Genomic DNA, 10,424 nt, shown 5'->3' with positions numbered 1-10,424 from the left:
CACTCAGTTTGCTCAGTTTGTGATATTCCTGTTATACAGTATTTTAGAGTAAACAGTAGGACTGCAACAATCCCAAGGTTCTGGATTATCACATGTCTACCTTAAATTTATTTTGAGAGAAGTATTACTTTTATAGATTGGCCATTATTTAGTGCTATGAACACATGTAATGTCTGTTTCATTCATACTGGATACTAGAGGGCGCCCCTGCGCAGAAAGTTCACATATGCATCACCGAAGAAATAGAGCTCACGACTCCAGGAAATACCATACACGTGTTTCCTCATCTCAGCACACGACTCACAGACACACAAACGAAGCCAGTTTGGAGAGCAATAAAAAAACACGGAAAACGCTCTGATTGGTTGAACTCCTCATCTTTTTCTGTTGCTTGTTTACTGCGCGTGGACAGGTCACCGGGTTTTTGCGTAGTTTAGAGTGACAAATCGTACCAGCGTACTTTAAGGTCAAAATGTGTACCCGCTACGCAAAATGCGAACAGGTTGGCAGGTCTGCAGTTCTTATTATTATCAACATTGAAAACAGTTGTGCTGCTTAATATTTTTGTGAAAACTGTGATACATATTTTCAGGATTCTTCGATGATCAGAAATTATTTGAAATTGCAACTGTAAACTTTGTGATCAATTTAAGGTGCCCTTGATAAATAAAAGTTTTAATTTCTTAAAAATGAATGAATGAATCGTACTGATCCCAAACATTTGAATTTGTTTTCAAATAATCCAATCATAATCAAAATAACATGAATGCACATGTTAAATGCTAGTCAGACAAAATAACAAAAATAACGAATAACTAAAGCTGATGTTGTTTTTAAATAAACTCTTTTAATATTTGCTTGAAATAATGGGCAAACACTTTCCATCTGCCATTGGTCAGGACAAACAGACAGTTCCGCTCCCAAACTCACACAATTGGCTGAGTCAGTGTTGCTGAGTCGGGTTGGTCTACATACACAAACAAACCGAGAATTGTTTTGATTGCAAGCAATGTTTGCATATTAAGCTTGGAAAGAACATGGAGAAAATACACATCATCAAGATGTTTATTTACTATGTCATTAACCCTGTCTATAAAGCACAAGCCAAATACAGTACATACAGTATAAAGCAAATACGAGGTAAACCGCTTTCTTTATACCTTTATATACTGTATTGCATTATATTATGTATTTTCTATAACATAAAAGCCTCACCTGGTCGACAGTGACATTGGTAGCCATTGATGAGATCTTGGCAGATGGCCCCGTGAAAGCAAGGCTCAGAGCAGCATTCATTCATCTCTACCTCACAGAAATCTACAAAACCTGGCAGGCAGCTGAATAAAAACATTCCTCTTTTAAACATGGCACAGAGAATCAGATGTTTTTATTCTCTAAAAAAACATGTCTCTTTAAAAGGTTGAACAGAATGCTACGACTGTCTGACCCACAGCCTTGAGCCCATCAAAAAAGCAAATATTCAAAAGGAAAAATATAATTAATGACAGACATATGGTCAGCTAAGCTTGTGAAAGCGCTGCCACACAGATGGTGAGCAAACTGTGAAACGTCTCATTAACAGAGTTTGTTGGCATATAGCAAAATTTCTAAATATCTCCTTGAATTTAAGAATGGTTCAATTATCTGCACCTTTAAAACTCGAAATTGACACTGGGTTGACATACTGTATGGTGATTGTATGTGCATTCAGTGCATTTTGTAGTCATGGTGATAACACTACAAAGACCGATGATTATGAATAGATATTTTGGTATACTACAGCGCTTTGAGCAGTTCACATTCAAAAGCACCGAAAGGCACATTGTAAAGGGTAGAAAGGACAACTGTAACTTAAAAAATGTTTATGCTTCTGCATAAATTATAAATCAACTAACATGAAAATGTATGTCAAAACAAACATGTAAGAATATCAATAAATATCAGGTCAAGATGAATGATACTGGCAGATATTCCTTCCAAAGTGTCGAGAGGCGTTCAGAAGAAACACTTCCTAAAATAGCTTCTGTAATAGTCTAATGTGTAAATAAATAAATGCATGAAAAAACTATGGAAAGATATACAGCCAAAACAAAATTTTGTTGGTCTTCTGTATTATTGACTATATTTATCATTATTTTAAAATAACTAAATAAGATTTCATATATATATATACAGTGCTGTGAAAAAGTTTTTGCCCCCTTCCTGGTTTTTTTTTTTTTTGCATATTTGTCACACTTGAATGATTCAGATCAACAAACTAAATTTTATATTACACAAAGATAACCCGAGTAAATACAAAATGCAATTTTGAAATAATTTTATTTATTAAGGGAAAAAATAGTTGTTCAAACCTGCCTGGCCCTATGTGAAAAAGTAATTGCCCCCTAAATCTAATAACTGGCCAGGAGTCTTTCACATCGCTGTGGAGGAATTTTGGCCGACTCTTCTTTGCAGAATTGTTTTAATTCAGCCACATTGGAGGGTTTTCGAGCATGAATGGACTGTTTAAGGTCATGCCACAGCATCTCAATCGGATTTAAGTCTGGACTTTGATTTGGCCACTCCAAAAGTTAATCACAGTTCTTTCATGATTTAACAGGAGGGGGCAATACATTTTTCATGTAGGGCCAGGTAGGTTTGGACAGCTTTTTTCCCTTAATAAATGAAATCATCATTTAAAAACTGCATTTTGTATTTACTTGCATTATCTTTGTGTAATATAAAAATTTGAAAAAATGAAAACAAGACTCTAAAAACCAAAACATTCATGAATATAAAACATTTTATATTCAGTACATCAGTCAATTTTTAGGTTCCAGGCTATTTTCTTTTCTATAAATTGTCCTCTGTAAAATGGATATGAGAAAAGATGTTTAGAGAATGTTATATTTTGCATTTTGTATGCATACTAGTGCCTGCATTTAATAGCCCTTTATTCGAAATCAGATTTTTCAGGACTTTCACAGCTCCAGGAAACCTCCACCTTAACCAAACTTTGCACAAAGATTTGTACCAAGATTCTCAACTATGGTATGAAAGATATTAGAGAATTATTTTATATACTATTTTACTTTACACAATATGTTTGTAAACATGGCCAAAGTATAATAATTTTCATATAATATCTCATATTTCATATAAATATTGATATATAATTTCTTTCCCTATTCAGAGGCATTTTTTCTTTATGTGGCAGCTTTAATGGCTTTCATATCAGCATATCAGCCCTCAATCTGTTCTGAATCTTTAACATTATGCAAAACGACGGAAGCTGATTTAAAATTGATTGAGCTCTAATTTGTTAGTCTTTAAAATGTGCGCTTTTGTCCATTACCAAATGAGACAAGCTTTAATAAAATCGGCCTGCGAGTCATCAGTCCGCAAGTGATTTCAAATGAGAGTACACACAAAATGGGATGGGGGCGTTTGTTTTCCATTTGAGAAAATCAATCCAATGAGGCCTCATTTGGACAGACAATGCTTTCTCATTCCACAGCTGTCTGTCTGTCCGTGCATCTGTCCACCTGACACGAGGAGAATTGCAAATAGCATTATCACCCAGGCTAATCAGAGACTCTGGACAGGGGGCTTATTCACATTCGAATATTGTCTTAGGAGGAAGAGATAATGAGATATGTTATGTGTTGGATGGGCCCTTTTATGCAGAATGTGCAATGCACCACAACGCAATTTTAGCCCTTTAGTTCAGCGATAATGTTGTAGCAGCTGCTGCATAATCATCCACTCTGGCAGACCTTTAGAAAGAACCAAGAGAAACTGTGGAAATGTGTCTGGATCAGTCAGTGTATGGCATTTAAAATTATATTTTAAAATAAAGTAAGCAAATGTAAGTTTGTTTAGCCAGCTCTTACTTGTTAGTGGTGTTTTGTTTGTGAACAAATTAGTGGTTTTGAATGAATTTAAGTGAACAAATTATTTCCAGTCTGATTGTTTATAGTTACTGAGGGTTTCTGCAGGTTTGATTAAGGTCCATTTAAGTCAAGTCAAGTCACCTTTATTTATATAGTGCTTTATATAATACAGATTGTGTCAAAGCAGCTTTAAAATGGAGGAAAATAGTGTGTTAATAATGTAAGAGGACAATAACAAGCAGTCAATTTTTCAGTTAAAGTCAGTTCATTGTTGATTCAGTGATGTCATCGTCCAGCTCAGTTCAGTTCTCTACAAATAGTGTCTGTGCAATCAAGCCGACAATATTGTCAGATATTAAGTGTCCCCAACTAAGCAAGCCAAAGGCGACAGTGGCAAGGAACCAAAACTCCATCGGTGCCAAAACTCCATTTAATACCTTTTAAAGACCTTTTTAAGACCAAGTAAAGAAAACTAAAAAAAAAAGGAATAAATTGAATATGTTCTCTTAATGTAAATGTCTAGGGAGCACACAATGAATTGTGTTAACAACACTTCAAAGTTTCAAAAGTTTGAAAGTAGGCTACATCTTCCAACCAATGTCTGTTACTTTAATTAATTTCAAAAACAAAACAAAACAAAACAAACAAACAGCTCCCCATCACTACAATATGAAAAAATAAACTTTTACTGTACTTTTGATCACACAACTTAAAAACTTAATTTTCCCCTAGAAGACTTCATTTTACATTTGCACCTCAAGTAAATGTATTATGATTTAAGAATATTTAGGTATTGAAAAACAAAAATACTGAGGAAGCCATTCATTTTAAGGAATGTATGCAATATTTAATGCCATGACTTCATGAATTTAATACTTTCTGCACTGATATGAGACTTTTAAGGCCTTAATTGACCATTTCTGAAAAGCATCGTAAACATAAGTAGATCAAAGAAACCATTACCACCAATGGTCTCTACAATCAAATGCTGTTTCAATGCAGCCCTGGATAGGAAATGCTTTCCACAAGGCACCAAGAAATTAGGATGACAACAAGAGCAAAACTGTTGAACATCATACACAAAAACATCAGAAGTTCCATCTAGAGTCTTGTTTTTACCTACATGTGAAGTTGGCCCCTGGTCCATCCACACATGTTCCTCCATTGAAACACAGGGAGAAATTAAGAGACGTCTGCAGACACACATTCTGGTCAATCTCACAGTTCTTCCCAGTGAAACCTTCTGCACATATGCAGGCATATTTGTCCTGAAGATCCACACATGAGCCTCCATTAAGACAAGGATGAGTCTCACACTCCTAACATAAAAAACATAAATAAGGGAAACTGCAATTAACTTTGCAAAACAATATTATATTAAAGGGGTCATATGATGCGATTTCAAGTTTTCCTTTCTCTTTGGAGTGTTACAAGCTGATTGTGCATAGATAAGATCCCTGAAGTTGCAAAGACTAAAGTCTCAAAACCAAAGAGATATTCTTTATCAAAGTTAAGACTCTGCCACGCCCCCCTAAAAGGCCTCGTTCTAACACGCCCCCACATATCTACCCCACTATGTGGAAATATTTGCATAATGCACCCAAATGTGCACGCAAAGAAAGAAGGCGTGGTTTCAAGTAACCGCAGTTAGTGTTGAAGCAACATGTCAGGGAGACGCTGTGTTTCTAGGCAAAAGCAAAATCACTTTATTTGGCCTTCCGGAAGTAGATGCATTTAGGAATCTTTAAGATTACTTACAACAGAACTTGATATTTACTTTGAAAGCTGACGCTCGTGATTATGGTAAGGGGCGTTACATTTCCGACGCGTGCTTGCGGTGTTCGGCCAATCACAATGCATTGGGTCAGCTGGCCAATCAGAGCAGACTGCACTTGTCTGAAGGAGGGACTTTGTAGAAAACGAAGCGTTTGAGAGAGGCGGGGCATAGAGGACCTACAATAATGTACAGTATTTGAAAAATAATGTGTTTTTTGAACATTAAAGCATGTCAACATATTCTGTTACACCAAATACACCAAATAATGATCTTTAAAAAAGCATCATATGACCCCTTTAATATCTAGGTCATGACGCCATAATATTTGTGATTCTTTTTGCATAATGAATACATGCACTGTATACTGTATGCACCGTATATCACAACATATAGTGTGAACATTAAAACTATTTTTTTTCTCCATTCCTAATGGATGTCAGTTTAATTAACCAAAATCCCATGTATACTAATGATTTCTTTACACACAACCAATATTTCAAGGACTGGTAGCCAAATGTTTACTATAATTTTTTACTGAATCACTTTTACTGCTTGATCATACCATTTTCCTAGGGCAGTAATACAGTTTTTACTGCATGCGTATAGCTAAATTTAATTACATTTCTGTGATTTAAAGATGCTCATATAAAAGATATATGGTACATTAGTGGAGTTGATACTGTAAGTGAGTATACAAACAGAATGGCAGAACTTGTCCTATAGTCATTACGGGAGCAAACAGCAGCTGATGATTTATTCCAAACAAGCCTCTGAAGTCCTCCAAACAGCCAAGTGTTTTGTCTCAGGGGTACATTTAAGGCCGTGCTAGGTATTAAATCAATTAGGGATAGAAGCATTTTAATCAGACACTTGTGTTTAGATGATCCTGTGGTTGTTATTCAGAAGAATAATCCCCAACATCTAAACCATGCAGGAATATATAGTACATATGTATAATATTCTGCTGGAGAATCTGAGTTTTTAAACTGGAGTATTCCTGTTGTAGGAATTATGAACAGCATAATATGGACACTGCAATAACTTTACGCATAAAATACATACACAATCTATTCTCAAAAAGCAAACAAACTTGCCATAGCATTGATAGAATTGCATACTATAATAACATGATTACTGTGCGTTAAATTACAGTCTTTCCCCTTTCAGTTCTCAATTTCCATCTCTTCTCAGGAGATTATGGTGCTCCAATTCCCTTTTTAAGCATTCTAAAAATCTAACATAACCCTACAATATGTCTGACCTTTCCATCCTATCATCTTTGTTGTCACTGGAAGTTTAGAATATGAATCTAGGCCAGATATTATATTTCAGGAGGTCAGGTAGAATGAAGCTTACTCTCTTTCTCAGTCGCCTATGAAGTGCTTTTTTGATTTCTAAGTAGTGATATTTCTAGCCAATTCACCTTCATTGTTGCAACAGCCACCACTAGGGAAAAATTATTAAGGGATCTTCAAAATGAATAGCACTCATCTACAACTGGACATTGGACTAACACATTTTGTCATCTGGTTTCTCATGCTATGATTTAGCTCAATTATGCTCGGATTAAGAGAAAACAGTATGAAAACTAAAATCAAATAGGTTTTGCTTTTATAGGGCAGTGTAGAGCGCAAGTGGTGAAGATGTAATATAATCTTTATTTATCACCACGCAGGTCCAGTTGAACTTGATTCAGTGACTTTTATATGTCCCCTTAGAACGCAGCTATGAACTTGAACAACCCCCCTGCTGCAACCTGGGAATAAGTGCCTTGCTCAAGGGCACAATGGTGATGGCTTATGGATTGCTCCTCACACTATACCAGCAACCTTTCAGCTGAACCAGTTTGAAAATTGAACCAATTACCAGACTTGACATTACAACCACTAGACCAGACCAGACCACTCAAAGACAAAAATTCTATTAACAACCAAAGTTATGTGGACTTACGAACAGAACTATATATTATTTAGGTTTGTAATTATGGTTTACGGGGACTCTTCATAGGCGTAATGGTTTTAAATTGTACAAACCAACTTGTTTTGACAAGTACCTCCAGCTGGGTTTATGCCGGCACACGCCACCAACAGAACAACCTATCCGCTCCATTTGATAGTTATCGTTACTGAAAGTTTAACACAAATCATCCCATTTTTAGGAAAAAAGGCACAGACAGCCACTTGTGGCAGTGCTGGATGTCAAATAGTTGAAAATCTTGTCAATAGCGGGTCTAGTGATACTCAGCTCTTAAAAATGAAAAGTATGTGTCAGAGCTCTTGTTCACAGACTCTGGTTTGTACTTGTGTGATGCTGTCTGTCCTAACAGCTTTACATGATAGTTCCCTGTCTCCACAATGAAATACGGCGGCCACGTCTCAGAGACTCACTGTCACTGTTAAACCTTGAACTTTGATTTCATTACAGCCTGGGGACTCTTTGGACAGACACGGCCTTCTCTATCTGACATAATGTGCATATTCATTTTGATTTATGATTCTGTAAATGGATGCACCATGTTTTATAGTCTCAAAACAGTTTGTATTTCTGCATACCTGCATTCTGTTTATTGAATTTCATATGCTAAATAACTTTCAGTTGAAGTTTCCTAAAGGAAATACCAGTGCTGGCAAGGCAGGGAGAGAGTAGTCTGTAAGCTTTTAGGTTTTGTCATTGTTATGAAACTCACGTTTCTGTCCACTGTGTATGAGAATCTACATATGAGACACTGCCTTTGCAGTATAAGGCAGCTATATAGAAGATGCAATAAAAAGGGCAACCAAAATTCACTATGCAAATGCATGTAAGACGACCAATGGGAATTCAATTGGCGTCATCGCTGTTGGTTGCATAATGGACTCTTTTCACATGTAACTTTTTATATATATATTGAGCTCCAACAGAGAAAGACAAATCCATGATAGTGTTTCTATGACTTTCCAAAAAAGGGAAAAAATATTCAGAGATTGATGATGCCGGTCTGAAGAGAGAAAGACGTCAAATATGCCAACACTCCCAATGCAGCAGCGTTAAATCGTTTTTAAAAATTTGATACCAAGGTAAAAAAAAACAAAAAACTTAATTACAAAAAAAGATAATATTAAAAAAAACTTTGCTAGATTTACATGTCATCACAGGTTCATGAATGCTGAACATTGACAATGTTTTTTTTTTTTTTTTAAGTATTCTTAAATTTCTTTACTGTTGATTATTCTTAAGCTTTAATTTGTTAATTTTTTATTTGTTTTTTATTCGTTTTGTACTTTAAAAATACTACAAATAAAATAAATTATATATTTAGAATGGAATAGTTTAAATATATACATACATACACAAACACATGCATACACTATATATAACAATAATAACTCACGCTCTGATAACTTACAAGATGCACTGACAACCTGAGAAGCTCAAAAAGAACATGCTTACATTAATGTTGATCTCACATCTGTGACCGGTCCATCCAACCTCACACTGACAGCTGTATGCATCCATTTCATCCAGGCAACTTCAATGACAAAAGAGATTGCTTATGTGCCCTGACATGTGCAAATTCTGCATTCATTATTTATGATTTATGAGAGACGATTTTACATGTCGATGAAGCTGCAACCTCAACCACATTTACCTGCGCAGTGATTTCTGACAAAGGCTTTACAGTACAGTATATAAACACACCAGAACAGCAGGACTAATAAAACAACAAGCTTGTATAAATGATTTTCATAAGTGAGGGTCTTGTAAATAATATATGGTCAATTCATATTATAAATGTTAGAAAGTCATGTTGTACGTGCCACTGCAACTCTCACACTCCTGCTGTCTTGATAAAGTCACATTGATGGTTAATTAATGTGCAAGTGCAACATTTACTAGGCTGTGATTAAACAGCTCATTTCCCGGTTTAACAGCTAATGTCGGGTGACAACCCGTATCTTTTATCCATCCGAAAAACTCATAAGCAGTATAATGGCATTATAAAATTTAAAGATGCATTTATTTATAAACCTGAGCATGTTTATCTGCATGAACTGTGTCTCCTTTCATTTTACAGGGCTCAACAATAAAGATGGCCCAGGGCCAGCGTGAGAGTTTTGACAAGTCAGCATAGACATTTATTGATCACATATATTTGTTTTCATGTCTTACAAATGAAAACCTTTGGTTTTGCCTGATATATTGTGTATTATTACAACTTGATGTACACACTGGCAGACAAAAGTTTGCAATAATTTGGAATCATTGGAATGATTTCATGCCCATAAGAAAAGTTTTTGAGCATCAAATCAGCATATTAGAATGTTTTCTGAAATATCATATGACACTGAAGACTGGAGTAAGATTGGAATAAAATTCAGCCTTGCTATCACTGAAATAAATAACATTTTATAATATATTCAAATGGAAAATAGTTATTGTCAAGTAAACAATTAAGAGTAAACAGTTAGTAGCAGTAATAATAATATATCTATAATTAATCAATCATCTGAGATTTATTCTTGATTGTGCTGGAGGCATATGTATGCTTAAATATTTACAAATAATATCAGCATTTTTCTGAAAAAGTGTGTTTGACTTAATAGTTTATAGTTTTTAAGTTATATTACAGCTGAATTTCCAGATATTTGTTATTTACCTGGACAGTAAAAAAAATATTCTTATTGTTGAGTCCTGTTAAATTCCTTATTATTACATTGACAGCATGCAGTCTACAACATATAACCACTTCAAAATGACAGAGCTGAGATGTTTTCCCAAGTACGGTTCCCGGGGAA

At 35.2% G+C, this 10,424-nt stretch overlaps 1 protein-coding gene across 1 annotated transcript in view; it reads right to left on the bottom strand.

The window, feature by feature from the left end:
• The window catches only part of LOC107747288 (neurogenic locus notch homolog protein 1-like), a 150,291-nt gene that overhangs the window by 30,604 nt on the left and 109,263 nt on the right, over window positions 1-10,424 (bottom strand). The window contains 3 exon segments of the mRNA XM_016561757.1: window positions 1,216-1,337; window positions 4,992-5,191; window positions 9,079-9,157. Coding sequence (XP_016417243.1) covers window positions 1,216-1,337; window positions 4,992-5,191; window positions 9,079-9,157 — 401 coding nt within the window.

Source organism: Sinocyclocheilus rhinocerous, unplaced genomic scaffold (genome assembly GCF_001515625.1).
Source record: "Sinocyclocheilus rhinocerous isolate Xijiao unplaced genomic scaffold, SAMN03320098_v1.1 scaffold1069, whole genome shotgun sequence".
NCBI classification, from domain to species: domain Eukaryota; kingdom Metazoa; phylum Chordata; class Actinopteri; order Cypriniformes; family Cyprinidae; genus Sinocyclocheilus; species Sinocyclocheilus rhinocerous.
Note: the sequence above shows the minus strand (reverse complement) of the source record. Positions and strands in the feature narration are given on the sequence as shown.